Source organism: Pipistrellus kuhlii, unplaced genomic scaffold (assembly GCF_014108245.1).
Source record: "Pipistrellus kuhlii isolate mPipKuh1 unplaced genomic scaffold, mPipKuh1.p scaffold_m20_p_3, whole genome shotgun sequence".
NCBI lineage: Eukaryota > Metazoa > Chordata > Mammalia > Chiroptera > Vespertilionidae > Pipistrellus > Pipistrellus kuhlii.
In genome coordinates, this window is record NW_023425529.1 from 16,875,334 (window position 1) to 16,897,347 (window position 22,014).

The 22,014-nt window shown below is 42.0% G+C and overlaps 1 protein-coding gene across 1 annotated transcript in view; it reads left to right on the top strand.

The window, feature by feature from the left end:
* Nucleotides 1-271: 271 nt before the first annotated feature.
* The window catches only part of SLC2A3 (solute carrier family 2 member 3), a 74,796-nt gene continuing 53,053 nt past the window's right edge, over nucleotides 272-22,014 (top strand). Inside the window, exons 1-2 of the mRNA XM_045587719.1 lie at nucleotides 272-432; nucleotides 2,077-2,154. Coding sequence (XP_045443675.1) covers nucleotides 2,134-2,154 — 21 coding nt within the window. The 5' untranslated portion in view covers nucleotides 272-432; nucleotides 2,077-2,133. The remainder of the gene's footprint in view (nucleotides 433-2,076; nucleotides 2,155-22,014) is intronic.

The window sequence follows — 22,014 nt, forward strand, 5'->3', positions numbered from 1 at the left end:
GCCCTGGGCCTTCTCAGCCCGACCGGGAGGCGGTGAGGGGGGGCGGGCACCTGTGACAGCACAATGCACCCCCTCTTTAACAGGGTCCCCCTAAAGGGTCCCGCGCCCTTCCCGCGCGCAGAGGCGGGTGCGGCGCCGGCGGGACCGGGGCCCGGGCAGTTGGGGGCGAAGGTGCGCGGCCAGGGGGCGCGGGGGGGGGGGGGGGGGGCCACGAGCAGCCCCCTGGCTCGGGCGCGCGCGGCGCATGCGCCCCCCGGCTAACGGAGGCGCAGATAAACCGAGTCACGTCTCTGCTCCGGGTCAACGGACCGTTCGAAACTGAACCTTGGCCTTTCGGAGCGGCGCGGGGCCCAACGGCTGCTCAACGGGCGGCCGGAGCCTCGGCAGGGCGCCGTCGCTGTGTCTGCCGGCGGCGGCCTGGACGCGGCGCAGGTGCGGGCGGCCCCGGGCTGGGCGGCGGGCGGCGCCGCGGGGCCCGGTGCGGGCGGTGGGGGCGCTGCGGGGGGCCGAGCCTCGGGGCCTCCGAGCATCCAGCCTCCAGCATCCGAGCCTCCATCCTGCATCCGAGCCGGCTCGGGTGGAGGCGGGTGGTGACTGCGTGCCGGGCCGGGCTAGGGGAAACGGGTCCAGAGACTCCGGACAAACTAGCCCGGAGCCGGGGTACCGGGGAGAACAGTTCTCTCCGGAGCTCCTGCCGGGCCCCCAGCGCTGCCCTGGCTGCGGGGGTCCCACCGGGAAGGCGGTGGGCCAGGCCCTGCCTTCCCCGGGCGGCCTAGGTCAGGGACAGAGGAGAAGATGCAGCGGCATCTCCTGAAGTGCCAGGCAGAGACCCAGCTTAGGAAGGAGGGGGTAGGGAAGGGGAGGGACGGGTGATCACCTTTGGGGGAAGAAGAGGGGGGCGGGGGGTCTGAGAAGTCCTTTTGACCCGGGACCTGGGGAGGTGGGGCGGCCACAGGAGGAGGATGCAGGCAGAGGGACCTGGACCATGGAAGAGAGAACTGCGCTGGCCTTCCGAGGTGTCTGCCAGGAGCTGAAGTGCTGGGCAGATGAGATGAGCTTTGCAGGTTTTTGCCAGGTGGAAAGTGGAGCTCTCTTTAAAAAGTGAGGAATCATTCCTTCTTCATTCAGTGCTGGATTCCTGCGGTTCTTTATTCCTGAAGTGTGAGAGAAGAGGTTGGGGGGGGGGGGGGGGTTAAACCCAAGTACTTCTGGCAAAACATTGTTATGAACGTTGTCCCCGTTTAATAGGTTGCCTAAATTTGTCATTTCCATTGGTTTTCACGAAGACTTCATCGAATTAATTGTACAAATCACTAAATAACATCTCCCTTTAAAAAAAAAAAAGTGTATTTATTTTAGTTAAAAGAATTGAGGGAGGGAGGGAGTGATTGTTTTTCCCAAATGAGGAAAAGGAAATGGTAACAGGGAGGCTAAGGAATAGCCCATCCTGATTCTTCTCCTCCAAATAAACTCAGGAAATAATACCAGTGCTTCAGCATACAGCATCCCAGCAGGTGCTCCTCAGAACTGCCCGCCCACGCCAGGGGAGCTGACAGAGGAAGGAAACACTGAGGCTTGAGAACTTAAACAGAATCATGATCTCCTACTCCTCACAGCTCACTGAGGTAGTGTAGGCTAAGGTGAAGCAATGAGGAGATGGCTTATATAAAACGTTTTAAATTGTATATGGCAAAACGAGCCGCATTAAATTGCAGAATTTTATATCACCAGGATCACCTAACTTGATCCCTGTTCATTTTGCTAATGGGGAGACTGTGCTATTGATGACAGAGCAGTGACTCAACGTAGGGATTCTGTTTTCAACATAGTCAGCTCTTTCTTTCCCCACAACCCTGAACTTGATAACATTGTTGGCAATGGTTACTGAACAAGTGGAAAGAGCTTTGTTGAGGACCCCAGAATTGAGTTAAACTCAGACATCATTAGAGTTGTAGGAGGTTTTACCTTCTTCCACGAGTATTACTGGTTTGCCCATTGGTTAGGGGGCTAGGTCACAGCCCCTTAAGGAGAGTAGTAAGTAGAGCAAATAAATAACCAATTAATTGCAATTTACAGGCAGCAGTACCTTGAAGAGGACTTGGAGGGAGAGCCAATTCTTAGTATAGCAGAGAAATGGAGAGGTCCAAACAGGATGTGAGTATTAAGAGCAAATGTCAGATTGAAATCAAATTGTTTTTGACATGGGTATGTTAATAATCACAATATCTATCCTCTCCCTAAGCTTTGGTTCTCTTGAATAATGTATAACATACACATAAAAGGTGGTGAGACTATTGCAGCCAATAGAATACCGGTATGTACCTTTCCACCCTTCTATTCACATTTAATTTAGTATTAGCCATCTGTGGCATTTTGTGCTATAATGTTATCAAGCATGATAAGAATGACAAAATAACCATGCTCACTGTTGTGAACTGCAGTTAAATTATGCACAAGTGCCCTTGAGGTAATCTCCTTGAAAAGAGCCATGGCATATAAATGTGAAGAGTCATCTGGAGTGATATATGAATGTGCACACTAATAACTATTTTTATAGAGCAGAGTCTAGAGCACATGTGTCGAACACAAGGCCCGCGGGCCAAATCCGTCCCGCCAGGCCTTGCAATGTGGCCCGCGCCGCGCTGTCATCACTGCACTCCGCTGCGTTTCCATCACAATGACAGTTTATGACTGTTCAGTAAACCATTCGGCCCGAGATTTAGGCTGGATTTTAGATTTTGGCCCCTTCTCTGATTGAGTTCGACACCCCTAGTCTAGAGAGTGAGTCATATAGCTTACAAAGCATTGTGATGAAGAGCCACAGAAAGGTATTTTTAAGAAATATATGAGCTTTTGGAATGAGATAGGAGCAGGGTAGGCATCATCTGGTAGCTAAATCATGTATTGTCTGAAATCAAAGGTTTACCAACATGACATGATCATATCGAGAAAGACTTTAAATGAGTTTTTCTTTGAGAACTCACTGGTATCTTGAATGCCTGTCATTTCAGACTGTCGATCTTTTTCCTGAATTTAAAGGTCCATATAGGGGGAGCAGAGGGTGCAATTGCTCTTAACATGTTTTCCAAAATGCAAAAGATGCATCTTTTTAAAAATCTAAAGAGATGACACACTTTTTTTTTAATATATATATTTTATTGATTTTTCACAGAGAGGAAAAGAGAGGGATAGAGAGTTAGAAACATCGATGAGAGAGAATCATCGACCATCTGCCTCTCACAAATCTCCTACTGGGGATGTGCTCACAACCAAGGTACATGTCCTTGACCAGAATTGAGCCCGGGACCTTTCAGTCCGCAGGCCGACGCTCTATCCACTGAGCCAAACCGGTTTCAATGAGACAACACACTTTTAAAGATGATACTTTTGAGTGACATTATTAAGACTATTTTAGAAAGTTGTTTAGAGGAAGCACAGAAAGAGTGAGATAAGAAACAAATTAGTCAGTGGTCCTTTTTAAAATGTGTTCTCTCCTCTGCCAATCAAGAGCAAAGCCACTATGCTCCCTAGCTACTCCCGGCTCCCCCTGCTGCATTTTTATTTACTCATTAGATGTAACTACTTAAGAGTAGTAGTTATTTTGTTTTTCACTTCAAAAAACCATATTTCTGTTATTTGTGAGCTTCCTAATTATGCCAACCTTATTATTATCAAGATATATAATTGTTTTATTTTAAAATTCTGTGAAACATCTCAATAATACAGAAATTAAAGGACAGATTGCCCTGGCAAAATATTGGGAATTACGCCGAAACCGGTTTGGCTCAGTGGTAAAGTGTCGGTCTGCGGACTGAAAGGTCCCAGGTTCAATTTCAGTCAAGGGCATATATACCGTGGTTGCGGGCACATCCCCGGTAGGGGGTGTGCAAGAGGCAGCTGGTCGATGTTTCTCTCTCATCGATGTTTCTAGCTCTCTATCACTCTCTCCTACTCTCTGTAAAAAAATCAATAAAATATATATTTAAAAATACATATATTGGGAATTAAGGATAAGTAAAGGTTAAGATGGTTGTTGCTAAGATGGGGTAGGCAAAAGTAGGTATACAGTTGTGAGTATGCAAAATAGGTTATTTTGTATTAATTATTGTATTATTTTCCATACAAACAACTATAAGCTTACTTTTGCCCACCTCTGTATTCTAAGCACTTAGCAAAGTATTTGGTGTAAAGGAAGAAACTCACATTTTTTTCTTAATGAAAGGAAAAACCAAGTGCTTCCCTATTGTGTTTCTCTCCTGTGAGTCTCTGTTACTAACACAAAATACTTCTCACCAAATGTGTGGAGGTATTTCCTCATACTCAGCAATTCTCTGTGACACCGGCTAGGTGTCCTGCCATTAATTCAATTCTGACACTCTCCACTCAGAGATAGTATCAGATCTCAGAGGTCAAGGGCTCAACCCACAAAACTTCTTCCCCTCTACCCTCCAATCCCCGCCCCTGCCCCACATGCATGCTCAGATGCCAGTCACAAGTTCATGTTATCACGTATGCTTCCTCTTGATCAACCAGCTAAAGATTGGAGGTTTCAACGACCCCCTCCTTGAGTTCTCTTAATTTGCTAGAGAGGCTCACAGAACACTTATATTTTCCAATTTATTAAGAGATATGATAAAGATACAGATGAACAGCCAGTTGAAAGGTGAGGTCTGCAAGGAGCTGCTGTCCCCATGGAGATGAGATATGTCAATACTCCTGGTGTGGATATGTTCACTGGAAGCTCTCTGAACCCCATACCATTGTGATTTTATGGGTGCTTTCTCATGTAGGTTTGATCAATAATTTACTTCATATCCAACCCCTCTTCTCGGAAAGACAGGTAGCAGGGCTAAAAATTCCAAGCTTCTAATAATCATAGCTTGGTTTTTCTGGTGATCAGCCCCCCATCTAGGAGCCATCCAGGAGCCCACCCAGAGTCACCTCATTATAACAAAAGATGGTTCTAGTGCTCTCCTCACTTGGAAATTTATAAGGGTTTCAGAAGCCTTGTGTCAGGGATGGGATCAAAGACAAATATTAGAATAATAGATGCTCCTAGTGTCTGATCATTTAGGAAATTACAAGGATTTTAGGAGCTTGAGCCAGGTGGTGCAGAGAACAATATATTTTCTATTATCTCATATTTACACATAAAAGATGTTTAATAATTTGGAATTTATTATTATTTACATACATCAGTTTGTGATGCAGATATTTGAAATCAAGGTTTAAGATCTTGACATAAGTTATTAAGGTCACATAACTAATGAGTGCTAGAGCTGACCTATGACCAATGTTTTTATATCAAAGTTCTCTTTCCTTTCCTCTGTTCTATCCTGTTCCCCTAGTAGATTGAGAGGGTTAAAACTCAGAGGATTAGGAGCAGTCAATTATAATTTGAAAAAGATAACCCACATTTTCATTCACTCATTGTTTCAGTTTTAGTTCAAGAGGTCAGAAAGGAATACAGAGTTAGAAAACAAATCTAAATATTTTCTCTTTTTTTCATGTATTTTTATTGATTTCAGAGAGGAAAGGAGAGGAAAGAGAGATGAGACATCAAGGATGAGAGAGAATGATCAATCAGCTGCCTCCTGCACACCCCACACTGAGGATTGAACCTGTAACTTAGGCATGTGCCCTGACCAGGATTCTAACCATGACCTCCTGGTTCATAGGTGGATACTCAACCACTGAGCCATGCCAGCCAGGCCAAATCTAAATGCTTTCAATCATTGTTGCTCTCTAGCCCTGTGTAATTTCTAAGTTTGATATGTTAGGGGATATGGAGGTAAATGACAAATATCACTTCTACAAATCATGATGGGAATCAGACATATTTTTTTATTCAAGTCCTCTAACAAAATAACTTGTGGGTAATAAATAGGATTATTTTATCTGGAAAGGTGTGATAGTTCTCTATGACACACTTATTCATTCAAATATTTCTTGAGTGCTATTGTAAGACAGGCTTTATTGGTACCAGGGAATAGCATCATGGATCTTATAGTCTAGTGAAAGAAGTGGTAAATTCTATGAAGAAAAATAAAGCAAGGTAAGCACACAAATGGTAGAATTTGAGGGAGAGTTGAATATTCTAAATGATGTGGTCAGAAAAGGCCTCTCTAAGGTGAGTGTGTAAGCAGAAACCAGAATGACAGTAAGAACTCAGCCATGAGAAGATCTAAGGAAAGAGTGTTTTAGACAGAGGGGCAACATATGTATAGGCCCTGAGGCTTATCAGATTAGAGCAAGTGGTCAACAAACTCTTCTGTCAAGATCCAGATAGTATATATTTTAGGCTTTGTGGGCCATATGGTCTCTCTCTCTGTCTTCCCTCCCTCCTTTCCTCTCCCTCTCTGTCTCTCCTCCCTCCCTCCCTTCCCTTTTCCCTTCCTTTCTCTCTGAAACCAATAAGAACATAAGCTCAGATGGTTTTTTTAAGTTTTAAGTAAATTAATGGCTGCCTAGGACTGGGAATTTGGGGGAAATTGGAGTGCCTGCTAATAGGTATGGTACAAAATTGTTCCAAAATTGATTGTGGTGGTGGTTGCACAACTCTGTGAATATCCTATATAATAAAAGCCTAATATGCAAATAGACCAAACAGGGGAACAACCGGTGGAACAACTGGTCACTATGTCACGCACTGACTATTAAGGGCAGATGCTCAACACAGGAGTTATCCCCAGCCTGCAGACCTCAGGCTAGCCAAGGCGGGTGCCAGTGGGGGCACCCCCAATTGCCCCGCTGGTCACCCTGCAGAGTGAGGCTACTAGCAGTGGCAGCAGCAGCAGTGGTGGGCAGGGCCAGTGGGCAGGCAGTGCCAGGATGGCCAAGGCGGGTGCTAGTGGGGGCCTCCTTGATTGCCCCACCTGACACCCCGCTGATTGGCCCTGATCACCGACCAGGCCTAGGAACCCTACCCATCCATGAATTTTGTGGACCAGGCCTCTAATACTAAAATAAAAACCACTGAATTGTACACTTTAAATGGTAGATTGTATAGTATGTGAGTTATCTATACTAATAAAAGAAATATGCAAATTGACCATGCATCTGTGACACCCACCAGCCAGTATATATGTGTGCAAATTAACCCAAAAAAGATGGCAGGTTAATTTGCATAAGCAGGCACCGAGCAACAGGGTGGGGGAGGATGCCTGCTTGAAAGGGGGGAGGGGGCAACAGAGGGAGCTACAGCAACAAACATTGAAGGCTCTGGTGGAGTGAACACTGGAGGCAGAAGGCAGCGGCCAAAGCAAAGGCCTGGGTCCCAGGTGCCGGAGGAAAACTGGTGCTGGCAGTCAAGGGAAGGAAGGACTATTCTTGCATGAACCTTCATGCAATGAGCCTCTAGTGTCTGAATACAACTATTATTTAAAATTCTCTATAGATAAAAAAAATGGGCAAAAGACATGAACAGAAATTTCACTGAAGATACACAGATGACAAATAAGCTTCATTTGCTGGCAAAGATGCAATACACTGACTACTTCATACATTAATGGTGAAATGTATAATTGTCACTCTAGTAAAGAATATAACAGCTTCTTATAAATCATACACTTACCATATGACTCAGCAATTACATCCCCAGAAAAATGAAAACATAATCATATAAAAACTTGTAATTCAGTCTTCATAGCAGCTTTTTTTAGAAAAAAATTACTGATCTTGGGGAGAGAGAAAAACATCAATTCCTTGTTCCACTTATTGATTAATTCATTGGTTGATTCTTGTATGTGTTCTGACCAGGGATTGAACCTGCAACCTTGGCATATAAGGATGATGCTCCAACCAGCTGAGCTACCTGACCAGGGCCACAATAGCTTTATTTGTTTTAGCAAGAAACTATTGTCCTTTAACAGATGAATGATAAAACATACTATAATACATTTATACCATAGAACATTACTCAGCATTTAAAAAGAACAAACTATTGATACATACAATTTGGATGGATCTCAAGCGAATTAAGCTAAGTAGAAAAAGGTGATCTAAAAAATATGACAAAATTCATATATTTAAACCTAACCCCCAATGTGATAGCATTTGGAGGTGGGGCCTTTGGAAAGTAATTAGGTCATAAGGGTGAAGTCCTCTTGAGTAAGGTTAGTGCTCTTGTAAGAAGAGGCCAGAGAGCTAGTTTGCTTTCTCTCCACCTTGTGAAGATACAATGAGAAAATGGAGATGCAATGAGAAAATGGCTGTCTGTAAACCAGGAAGTGGTTTACAGAAAATGGCTGTCTGTAAACCAGAGTGCCAAACCCAACCATGCTGGCACCCTGTTCTTGGACTTCCAACCTTCAGATCTGTGAGAACTAACTGTTGTTAAATCACTCAGCCTATGGTATTGTATTATGTGTATTATAGCAGCCCAAACAGAGATAATATTTTTTTCTAATATTTTTAATTGATTTTAGAAAGAAGGGAAGGTAAAGGGAGAGAGAGAAACATTGATGTGTGAGAGAAACATTGATTGGCTGCCTCCTTCACAACCCTCATTGGGGATCAAGTCCACAATCCAGGCATGTGCCCCAACCAGGAATTGAACCAGCAACCTTTTAGTGCATGAGACTATGCTTATCCAACTTAGCTACACTGGCCAGTTCTATATAACATTTTTTTATGACTAAATGGAGAAAAGATTAATGATTGCCACTAGTTGGGATAGGGGGAGAGATGACTGGCTATAAAAGGGAAATGCAAAAGATCCTTGTTTTGCTTTCGAAGTATCCTTCTGATAGAACTGTTTTGTATCTTGCCCATGATATGAATGAATGTACACATGTGATGAAATTGCATAGAACTGCCCTATCTGGTTTTGCTCAGTTGATAGAGCATTGGCCTGTGGGCTGAAGGGTCCAAAGTTTGATTCTGGTCAAGGGCACATGCCTAGATTGCAGGCTTGATTCCCAGTGTGGACATGCAAAAGGCAGCCAATCAATGGTTCTCTCTCATCATTGATGTTTCTCTCTCTTTCCCTTCCTCTCTAAAATCAGTAAAAAATATATTTTAAAAATTTGCAAGGACTACACATACACATATAAGTGAGTGCATATAAAACTGGTAAAATTAAAATGAGTATATTTATCAATATCAATTTTCTGATTGTGATATTGTGCTGTGTTGTGCAACATATTGCCATTGGAAAGCCAGGTGAAGAGTATATGGGATCTCTGTATTATTTATATGCCTATCTAGTATTTGTACATTGTTTCTTATAACTACATGTGAGTCTGTAATTGTTTCAAAATAAAAAGTTAAAACAACAAACACATCCTCCTATATAATAAAAGACTAATATGCAAAGTGACCAAACATGGAACAACTGGTCGCTGTGATGCACACTAACCACCAGAGGGCAGACGCTTAAAGCAGGAGCTGCCCCCTGGTGGTCAGTGCTCTCCCACAGGGGGAGTGCTGCTCAGCCAGAAGCCCTGAGCCGTGTTTACAGCTGGCAAGCACAGAGCAGTGGCAGAAGCCTCTCCCACCTTTGTGGCAGAGCTAAGGAGCAGCGAGCAGATGGTTGGTAAGAAGCGAGGGGTCCCGGACTGCAAAAGGGCACAGGCTGGGCTGAGAAACCACCACCCACCAGTGCACAATTTTGTGCACCAGGCTTCTAGTAACAATATAAAATGGTAGGCTGCATTTTGCTGACACACCACTCAAACAACAGCAGGGAAGTAGTATGGTGGGTGCATCAAGAAGAGTGATAGGAATGAGGCTGGGGAGGCAGCCCAGAGCCAGGTCATGTAAAGCCTAGTTTTCCATGATGAGATATTTACATTATTTTCTATAATAGTGGAAGGCCACTGATGAAAAATTTACACTTAGAAAGAGGCAGCTGGGCTCAATTTAGATGATCTCAATTTTGTTGACAACATCCAAAGCATTATGGTCAGGAGCCAGTTGAACATATGACTTCTCTCCATCAAACCTGATCAAGGATATTGACTTTAGCCACATCAATGTCATAGGTTTGTGTGTGTGTGTGTGTGTGTTTTGAGTTTATTTTTAATTCTTACCCAAGAATATGCTCCCACTGAGTCTAAGAGAGTGGAAGGGAGTGGGGAAGGGGAGAAGGGAGAGAAACATTGTCGCTTCCTATAGGATGGACCAAGGACCAAGGATCTGACACTTGGGTATGTGCCCTTACTATGACCTCTTGGTGCATGGGATGAAGCTCAGCTAACTGAGTCACACTCTCCAGGGCTGTAATAGAGTTTCTTCACAACCTTTCTGATGTGGCATTTGTTGGTCTAGACATCCATAATGAATACAATTGTTGTCTTCTGTCCTCTTCATGGCTGACTTCTTCATGGTGGTCAGGGGGAATCTGATGATGGCCTAGTAGTCAAGCTTGTTCTCATGGGTACATTTGAGGATTTGGGGGTGTCTTCAAAGCCACAGAGTGTAGACACCTTTCAGCTCTGCTTACCTGACCTTCAAAGCCTTTGTTTTGGCTTTAATGTTAGGAAAGGCAAGGGGCTTCCTTCTTTGCTTTCAGCACCGTTTTTGTGAAAAAAGCAAGAATTCTTGAATACCTTGATACCTTCCACTCTGCTTGAGAAATAGAATCTTAAATATTCTCCTCTAGAATCTTATCATGCCAGAACTGTCAATTTTTGTCTTTGTTTAAGGGGAAGTTTTGAAGTCTTGTGCAGACATTATGGTATGGATTTGGTAGAAAGGAAATTTTAATGATATAAGGGAGATACTTTTAGGACAAAATTCTTTTTTTATTTGCATTTTTTTCCAATTAAGAGATAATTTTATATTTTTAAAATATATTTTATTGATTTTTTACAGAGGGGAAGGGAAAGGGACAGTCAGAAATATCGATGAGAGAGAAACATTGACCAGCTTCCTCCTGCACACCCTTACTGGGGATATGCCCACAACCAAGGTACATGCCCTTAACCGGAATCGAATCTGGGACCCTTCAGTCTGCAGGCCAACGCTCTATCCACTGAGCCAAACTGGTTCTAACTGCATTTTAAATATACAGTACAAATGTTTATTTTAACACTTCTAAAATATATTTTTCCATAGCTGATGATTTGATAAAAACATCAAACCCATCATTCTTTCCCTACCAGTCTCTGCATCAAGAACAATCAGAAATTTATACAACATAAACATTTGCTTCTGAAACAAAAATTACAAATTAAGTGATAACAAAAATAAACAAATCACCTGGATCCTAAACAAATTTCTAACAAATTTTTTCCCTTTTCCCTCAATCACCTAGAAGTTATTTCTTCAACCTCATTCTGCTCCCTTTCCTTTCTTTGCTTGGCTTTCTTTGTTCTTCTCTGTATTTTCCTTATGATGTGTGCACGTGCAGTAATTGGTAGGTAAAAATTCTTGAATAAGGTGAGAGGGAAAGGGATCCAGATCTCTAGTGGAGGGGCTGGTGTTGAGTTGGGAACAGGAGACAATTATCCATTTCAATAGGAGGGGATGTGAGTTGGTGGATACAGTCAAATTAGCAGAAGGAACATGCAAAATTTCTCTCTCTAGGTGTTCCAAGGAAATAAGAAATGAGATTGTGAAAAAGAAGAGGAGATATTGGAAATCTGAGGAGAGAAAAGGGTGTGAAATGTTTTCTTGGAGAATAGGTGATTTGGGAAAATAGGTGATTTGAGAAAATAGAGCTTTTCAGAACATTGCTCAGAGTACACTGGAAATTATCATCCAAATTTAATGTGAGACCAGTTAGAACATTTGTGGACTTTTCTCCAGCTACAATGTATTAGTTATATAGTTAGTGAGTGTAAGCAGAGTAAGTTGAGTTGGATCTAATGAGGTTGGGTTTTACTAATATAACAAGAGGCAAAGAAATGCAAGAGTTACAAGTTTATGCAAATGAGTGTTTAGAGTGATGAATCAAAGAATTTAAGTTGGGTGATATGGAAAGTAAAAACTGAAGGGTAATAGGCAGTGAAAATTTTATATGTTTAATAGCTTAGAGATCCTACTTCCATCAACTTGTTGGAAACGATGTGATAATCAGTGTGAATTGCAAGCAATAGAGGTTTTAGAAGGAGTGCATTTATTATTAATGACCAGGATGAGGGTGTCACCATGGGAATAATTACTGAGGTTGACTGGAAAACAAGATATTGGAAATGAGTGGACAAGAAACGGAGAGACCAGCATATGGGACGAATTGTTTCCATGGATGATGAAGTCACCAAGAATGATAACAGTAGGAGTGGAATAACTAAGAGAATTAATCAGGATTTTTAAATTTCCAGGGAATGAGGGGAAGTGACTCAGGAGGTCAGCAGATGATGCCTGTACTTCAAAAGAGTCTTTGAAGGACTAGAGAATAAGAAAAAGTTTGGAATAGGCAATAACAAACTCCACAAGAGTTATAAATGGAATGCTGAACTTCAGTACTTTTAGAGAAGTGAGATACTCTAACTTGGGAAATCAGAAAGTGGTGTCAGGGGGAAATAGGCATTTACACTGAAGTCCAAAAGCTGAAAATAATTTTGAGAGAAGTAGATTTGGGAAGATATTTTCAGTCAGAGAAAAACGCTATTACCAAAGAAGAGGAAGCTAACACTGTGGGTTCCACCCACTTCTAGTGCCTTTGTTGCTGTTGCGAATAACATCCTGGTGTCGTCAGGTCTCTTTAGCAGTAGGCCACCAGGTGGCAGTGCATATCTTTGAGGCATCCTTCCTAGTACTGCCAGTTTGTGGTGGCAGGAAATGAGACTGCCATAGCGCGCTCTGAGGTTAGGTAAGGGAGGTGTGGATTGGTGTATTTAGTTAGGCCAGGAAGTGTTGTCATCATCCCAGCAATGAAGTGACAAAACCCTCAAGAGAAGAGAATGAGCTTGAGAACATTTAGGCAAAAGATGAGGAAGAAGGTAAAAAGAAAGCTGTCTCAGGATAGGGGTGAGATGGGGTTTGTGAGTAAAGGCCCAAAGAAGGAGCTGCAGAGAAAGAGACCACCTACATTCTTTTATGCAGTTAAGGGGAGACAGTCAAAGCTTTGTGTTTTTGGTTTGTTTGTTTTTTTTCTGAGACTTTTGTTTCTTAAAAATAACCAGCTTAAAATAATAATCTAAAAAGGCATATTTGGGGATGGCAAACCCTCAGGACCCTTGTGCAAAGAAAAAGGTGCCCCTCTTGGTTGAAGAACAGGCCTGACGAGCGTATTTCAGCTCCCACTTCTCCCGAGAAACTGCACAACTAGGTTTCAGCCTTCAGTTAGCCCTTAAACTGTACAACCACACACAAAACTTTTGTAGACGTGTGTGTGTGTGTGTGTGTGTGTGTGTGTGTGTGTGTAAAAACCTTTGAAAACAGCTATAACTCATTCAATTTGTGGAAATATACATGAAATGACAAAACCAAAGTTCATGGACAAACCAGTAAGCTTGAATCAGACTTCCTTTCTGTCAAAAAAAGAACACAAAAAACTTGTTTCCTTTTTTGTTTATTTTTTTATTAATTCTCACCCAAGGATTTTTTTTTTTTTTTACATTGATTTATCTTTAGAGTGGAAGGGAGAGGGAGAGACATAGAGAAACATCAATGTGAAACACATTGATTGGCTGCCTCCCGCAGGTGCCCCAACCAGGGCTGGGATCCAGCCTATAAGTATATGCCTTTGACTGGAATTGAACCCAAGACCTGTTAGTCTGCAGACTGATAATCTAACCATTGAGCAAAACTAGCTAGGGCCTAAGTTTCTTTTTTATTTCAACTAAAACTGTAAATATCTTCTAAATTCTAACATATAGAGATGCTATACCTTTGCTTAGGGTTTCTTTACCAGATGATGTTTTTAAAACTTTAAGAATTTAGAACAATTAAGAGTCACTTGGCCCTGGCCACATAGCTCATTTGGTTAGAGCATCGTGCTGATATGCCATGGTTGTGGATTTGATCCCCAGCCAGGGCACACACAAGAATTAACTAATGAATGCATGAATTAGTAGAACAACAAATCAATGTTTCTGTCTCCCTTCCTCTCTCTCTCTCTAAAATCAATCAATTTATATTTTTAAGAATCACTTGGAAGCTTGTTAATAGAGATTTCTTGGTCCCACCCTGCAGAGACTCTGACTCAGGAGATCTGGAATGGACCTGAAAATTTGCTTGCCTAATAAGCTTCCAGGAGATGCTGATGTTATCCAGCCATGGATGATTACACTTTGAATGGCACTGGATAAAATATGGTGTTGCCCTTTAAATACTGCTCACCAGTGCTGTACTGACTGTCATAGCACTCTCACTCAGGGACTATGCACTCTCAAATTGTGCCTATTGCACCATAGTAAAAATTTAAGATGGGTTAGAGATCAGCTTTTTTGTGTGTGAAGTATGAGAAAGCAGTGAAAGGAAAGATGGGAGAGAGAAAGGAGCAAGCTAGGTGTATTTATAAGAATATTTTAGGAAGGGAACACAAAGTTTAAGATCTGAAAAATTATTAAAAATGGGTGAGAGGAGCAGCAGGTAGAGTATAAAGGATTTTTAGAACAGTGAAACGACACTGTATGATACTATAATCCTACCTAATAAAAGAGTAATATGCAAATTAGCCATCACTCCACTCCACAAGCCGCACCCACCAGTCACGCCCACCAGCCCATCAGAGCGTGTATGCAAATAAACCCAAATAAGATGGCTACAGCCACAGAGAGAAGGAGGGAGGCGTTTCCCTGGCAACGGAGGAAGCCAAGCTTTCCACCTGCCCTTGTAGGCCTCCGCTCAAGGCTACAAAGTTTCAATTATAGAAGGTAAACAAATCCAAACAGAACCGGCTGCCTCCACGGGGAGCAGGAGGCTTGGCTCTGCTCCGGGCTACAAAGTTTCAATTGTAGAAAATAAATATATCCCAGATACCAGGGCCTCTGCTTGGGTTGCTGGGGGGCATGGTCGACCTGCAAACCACCAAAGGCCCCTCACCCAGGCCACCCCACACCCTAAGGGAACCCCCACCTTGATCCGGGACACCAACTAGCTGGCCCCCTCCCGTGCACCAGGTCTTTATCCTATCTAATAAAAGAGTAATATGCAGATTGACCATCACTCCAACACACAATATGGCTGCCCCCATGTGGTCAAAGATCCTGCCCCTATGTGGACACAAGATGGCCAGCAGGGGAGGGAAAATGGGAGGGACCAGGCTTGCAAGGGAGGGCAGTTGTGGGTGATCAGGCAAGTAGGGGAGGGCAGTTGGGAGGCACTAGGCCTTCGAGGGAGGGCAGTTGAAGGCGATCAATCTTGCAGGGGAGGGCAGTTAGGGGTGACCAGGCCAGCAAAGGAGGGAAATTGGGGGCAAACGGGCAGTTAGACATCAATCAGGCTGGCATGGGAGTGGTTAGGGGATGATCATACTGGCAGGAAAAAGGGGAGGGAAGTTAGGATGGACCATCTTGTGGCAGCCATCTCGTGTCCACATGGGCGCAGCCATCTTATGTGTTGGAATGATGGTCAATTTGCATATTACTCTTTTATTAGATAGGATATGTGTGTGTGTGTGTGTGTGTGTATATGTTTGTGTATGTGTATACGCATATATCAAAATGGTATAGCATATAAGTATTTTTATGTTAATTAGACTAGTACATTAAGGAGGAGCATTTGTGGATTGGAAGGAACAATGGTAAAAGTTTAAAGTAAGGAAGCCATCACAATCTGAGGGAGGACATAAAGCTGTTTGTGTATTACATGACATATTTAGATTTCTTCTTTTTTTTTTTTAAATATATTTTATTAATATTTTACAGAGAGGAAGAGAGAGGGATAGAGAGTCGGAATCATCAATGAGAGAGAATCATTGATCAGCTGCCTCTTGCACACCCCCCACTGAGGATGTGCCCGCAACCAAGGTACATGCCCTTCACCGGAATCGAACCCAGGACCTTTCAGTCCGCAGGCTGACGCTCTATCCACTGAGCCAAACCGGTTTTGGCAGATTTCTTCTTATTGTCCCAACATTTGGGGAGCAAGGCAGGGACAGTCTTCACAAAACAAATAGAGACTGAAATTGACATACTGTCTTAAGAGGATGTAAAAATAGGTTGCCTAATGTCTGGATTGGGAGTTAAGAGATTACCCTGGTAAGCAATGAAGTCATTTTACTGGGCAAATGACACTCATTGATTTCCCCATCTACACATAAACTGAAATGTCTTTGAGGAAAGTCTGCCTGTAGAATGAGCTATTGCATGACTCAGTTTAAAAATCCTCTCTTTCTATATTGTGTGGACTCAGAGCAATAGCAACTTAGTACCGTATTTTTCGGACCATAAGACGCACTTTTTTTCCCCCAGAAGTCGGGGGGGGGGGAAAAGTCCCTGGGTCTTATGGTCCAAATATAGCCTACACATATACTTTAAAAAAAAAGTTTTTTTACTTGCCCGGCTCTGTGTGGTTTCTGTGTGCTTGCCTGGCTCTAAAATGGTTCTAAATGCTGCTGTTTACTTTACAGGGTTGATTACATGTGTTTATGACTGTGATGTTGGGTTTTAATGCACATAAAATATTTTAGGACACTATTTGTTTCAGAATCTTTTTTTCTTCATTTCCCTTCTCTAAAAACTGGTGCGTCTTATGGTCCGGAGCGTCTTATGGTCCGAAAAATATGGTACTTCACAATTTCCAAAGAACATTAACATCTATTAGCTAATCCTCCTAATAACTCAATGCCTATCACCATTCTGCAGATCTGAGCCATAAAGCACAACTTGGCCAAAGTATGCAGCTTGTAGTAGACCTTTCACTTTATATAATGAACTAGAGGCCTGGTGCATGAAATTGTGCATGGGGAGAGAAGGTTCTTCAGCCCAGCCTGCACCCTCTTCAATCTGAGACCCCTCAGGGGATAACTGGCAGTTGGACATCCCTCTTGTAATCCGGGACTGATGGCTCCTAACTGCTCACCTGCCTGCCTGCCTGATTGCCCCTAACCACTCTGCCTGCTAACCCAATTGCCCCTAACTGCCTCTGCCTGCTGGCTTAATCACCCCTACCTGCTCTCCCCTGCTGGATGGTTGCCCCTAACTGCCTCTGCCTTGGCCCCCATCACTGTGGCTTTGTCTGGAAGGATGTCTGGATGGATGTCAGGAAGATGTCTGATCTAATTAGCATATTACCTTTTATTAGTATAGATTCTTTCTATCATGTTTCCAAAAAAATAAGACATCCTCTGAAAATAAGACCTAACACATGGAAAGATAAGACATCCCCTGGAAATAAGATCTAGCGCAACTTTGGGAGAAAAAATTAATATAAGACACTGTCTTATTTTCGGAGAAACAGGGTAATAGCTGAAGCTGCCCAATAAAAGCCAATATTTTGTACTAATGGAAGCTATTGTATGACTAAACTGCAATTTATGAAATTTTCAGTATCCTATAGATCTCCCTTCCTAATCATGTTTTATCCAATACTAAGTATTTTCTTTTTTCATTTCTATAGTTAATCCAGATGTACAATAGGGAAAAATGAACCAAAAGTATGCTAGGTGACTGAGATTTAACTTTTTTATGGACAACCAACATATGTTTTGAAAATTATCAATATCATATTCCTTAACACTTACTAATATTTTATTAAGTCCTTCCTCTACTTTATCTGATTTAATCCTCCAAACAACCTAGGAGATGGGACAGAACTCTGTTTAGGGTTGTCAGATAAAATAAATTTTTGGTATAGGTGTGCAAAACATTGCAAGCAATCCTCCCCTGCCCACCTTATCCTCAGAGGATGCCTGAAACTGCAGATGGCACCAAATCCTATATATACTATATATTTTTCCTAAACAATATATAAATTGGTCATAGTAAGAAATTTAAAACTTATAATAAAATAAAACAATTATAGCAATATACTAAAATAAAAGTTATGTGAATATTCTCTCTCATGACCAACTTGATAACCTAGACTGCTATTAACTGTCTAACAGGCAGGTAACATATATAGTGTGAATATACTGGACAAAAGGATGATTCATGCCCCTATGCCCCAGGTGGGGCTGATTGAGATAGTATGAGATTCATTATGCTACTCAGAATCGCAGACAATTTTAAACCTATGAGTTGTCTATTTTGGAATTTTTCATTTCTTTGGACCTCCATTACCCACAGATAACTGAAACTGAGGAAAATTAAGCCATGGATAATGGGAAATTACTGTATTTATACTAAAAAGTATTCATTTGTGTGTTTTTTAAAATATATTTTTTTAATTGATTTCAGAGAGGAAGGGAGAGGTAGAGATAGAAACATCAATGATGAGAGAGGATCATGGATCAGCTGCCTTCTGCACGTCTCCTACTGAAGATTGGTCCCGCAACCTGGGCATGTGCCCTGACCGGAATTGAACCTGAGACCCATCAGTCCACAGGCAGATGCTCTATCCACTCCACTGAGCCACACCGGCTAGGGCAAAAAAATTATTCATTGTTAATCTGAAATGCAAATTTAATGGCATTCTGTTTGTTTATTTTTGCTAAATCTGGCAACTATACCTGTTTCTTTTATTCCCTCATATGAAGAATAAATTACTTTTTTTCAAAATACATTGCACAACTTAAATTCCCCAGCTAATATTCTTGTCTTATAGATGATGCTTGAACTATAAAGGCTGCTAATGTTTTGGATAATTATTATGGGACTCTACTGAAGGAATTATAGGCAATCCCATAAATTTAACTTCTAGTATTCCCAAATGTATCTGAGTCTCAAGTCCTCAGTCCTAAAATCAACCTTGTGAATACCCTGTTTCCCCAAAAATAAGACAGTGTCTTATATTAATTTTTGCTCCCAAAGATGCACTAGGACTTATTTTCAGGGGATGTCTTATTTTTCCATGAAGAAGAATACAGTACACATTTATTGTTAAATGAAAATAAAGGAAATTTATTACCTGTATATGGTACGGTAGTACAGTAGTTGTCAACAACAAACCAGACAATCTGTGAATCCTACAGTATCAAGAATTTACTCATTTATTCAATGACAATCATGTCATCATCTTCTGGAACATCATCATAACAATCCAATTCCTGAATTTCCTGGTGAATTTCTTGTGACTCCATTTCTTTCAGAATCAGTGGACCAAATCTCTCATGTTTAGCCTAGGGGGGGCCTTATTTTTTTGGGGGGATGCCTTATATTTCACTCAGAAGGAAACCTGTAAGTAGGTCTTATTTTCGGAGGATGTCTTATTTTCGGGGAAACACGGTAGATACATTCATGAAATCTTTTTATTTTTAAAAATATATATTTTATTGATTTTTTTACAGAGAGGAAGGAAGAGGGATAGAGAGTTAGAAACATTGATGAGAGAGAATCATCAATCAGCTGCCTCCTGCACACTCCCTACTGGGGATGTGCCCCCAACCAAGGTACAGGCCCTTGCCCGGAATCGAACCTGGGAACCTTGAGTCCACAGGCCAATGCTCTATCCACTAAGCCAAACCAGTTAGGGCACGTTCATGAAATCTTACAAGAATTATAAAATTTTTAAACTAGAAGCTACTTTAGAGATTACCTAATTCTTAAAGTTCCCAGAATCTAACTCTGAATGTTAACCAAGAACTGGGGTCTCCAGGCAATGAGAGTACTTTGTTGAGGGGGATTCCTGTATCCATTCCAGGAGGGTTAAGGTGAGCCTTCCCCACCTTTCCCCTTTTTTTGTTTGTGCTCCCTCCCAGATACTTCTTCTTGTCTGACTACCCATTATTCCAAATATCTTTTGTTCTTAGGTTATAAAGTGTTGTATCTGTGAGTCCAAAGTGGTGGTAATAAGAGTCAAGCAAGAGAAGTAATATGAAACAAACGTAGCAATGGAAATGAGCAAGCCCTAAACATGGGAAAAGCCTCTTAGTGAAAATTGTGAAGGGCCAGAGGAACAATAGTTCATTTCAACATGAGAGAAAGGAAGGGAAAGGTTAACCCACACAGGCTTCTTGCAGTGGAGAAACATAAGGTTATTCTGGTAAAACCAATAGAATCCAAGGTCAAGAATGTAAAGAGGAACAAATACCATGTTAGTAAGTACCTGATTTTCTAATGAATATGTAACCTTGCTTTTGTTCTGGAGAAACAGAGATTAGCTGAAACATTTTCTAAATGACCCTTCTACAGGAAGGGCCACCAGCCTGAGAAAGGCACTTATCCAAGATCAAATAGCACATATCTAGAAGCTTAGCAGTGGCTTTGAGCCATAACAACATGATATCTTTGTGGGTATACAGAGAATTGTACCAAGAGGGCCTAGTGTAGAGTAGTTGCTCAAGAAATGTTTACTGAGTGAATACCCCAAGGTTAGTTTCTGTAATTATTTTTCCTGCTTTGTCACGATTTCTGTGTCTCATTTTTTCCCATCGTTAGTGTAGAAAAAACAAAATCAAATAAGAAATCATGACATCTGCCTCTCAAGGAAATTTACTCAAACATAGAGGTTTACCTTAGATGTATTATTTTTTTGTGGTTGTTAATCCTCACCTGAGGATATTTTTCCATTTATTTTTAGAGAGAGTGGGAGGAGGGGAGAAACATCATGTGAGAGAGACACACCGATTGGTTGCCTCCTGTACGTGCCCTGACCAGCCTGCAACCAAGATATATGCCCTTGACTGAAATCAAACCTGAGACCCCTTAGTCCCAATAACCAATGCTCTATCCACTGAGCCAAACTGGCCAGGACTATGTGCACTTTTTTAAAAGTCCTTTTGATACCTAATATTCTGAGATTACTGCCAGTACAATCCCAAGTCATTGCCACCTATTAGTATAAAAGCCTCTGACTAGTTTTAGTGCAGTCAGTAATCTTTTGAAAATTCCAATCTGCTTGTGTTATTAATATGCTAAACCTACTAGTTCTCTGTTGTACTCAGAATAAAGTCCAAACTCAACCTAGCATATTAGGCCATTTGTGATATGATCTCTGCTTAAGTCCTGGCTTCTCACCTCTATACTTCAGCTATACTGAAATTTTTGTAGGATCAAGCCTTTCTATACAACCTAAAAGACTATGTTCTGCCCCAACTGGTTTGGCTCAGTGGATAGAGCAGCAGCCTGCAGACTGAAAGGTCCCAGGTCCGATTCTGGTCAAGGACCGTACCTTGGTTGCAGGCACATCCCCAATAGGAGGTGTGCAGCTAGATCGATGTTTCAAACTCCCTCTCTTTTCCTCTCTGTAAAAAAATCAATAAAATATATTTTTTTAAAAACAACTATGGTCTCCTCTTAGCCTATCTCCTACTTTTTAGGAAAAAAAAAATCTTTAATTGATTTTATTGAGGAAGGGAGAGGGAAAGATAAAAATATTAATGAGAGAGAATCATTGATTGGCTGCCTCCTGCATGCCCCCCACTGGGGATTGAGCTGCAACCCAGCAGGTGCCCTGACCAGGAATCAAACTGTGACCTCCTGGTCCATAGGTCAGTGCTCAACCACTGAGCCAGCCACACCAGTCAAGCTCTCTACCTCCTACTTTGTCAGGGCAACTACCACAAAGCCTTCAGGTGTTTCTCAACTTTCCTTCTCAAAGAGGAAGCCTTCCCGACACTACCACACCCCTTCCTCCGGCCTGAATTTGGTTTCTTTACCCGATTCCCCGCCCTCACCCTGTGCAAGACAGGAAGTTGTGCACCACCAGGTTACCGGGGAGCACCGTTCCTATAAACTCTGTGCAGATGCAATCTGCACAATGTTAAGTGGTGTCCCCACTGTACTTTATGAGTCCCATAAGTCTCCCATGCTCTGTCTTTAATACTCTGTAGTGACATTGCCTGTTCTCCTCCCGCCCCCATAACTTCAACCTTTATAATTCTAGGCCCTCTACTGAGTGTTAGAAGAAGACAAAAGAGAAATAAAGGATTTAATGTTTGTACTCAACTACAATATGTAATGAGATTATAGTTGGATCTTGCCCTGGCCAGCGTTGCTCAGTTGGTTGAGTGTGGTCCCATGCACCAAAAAGTCCCAGGTCCAATTCCCGGGTGGAGCATGTGCCCAGGAGAAGAGGTGAAGG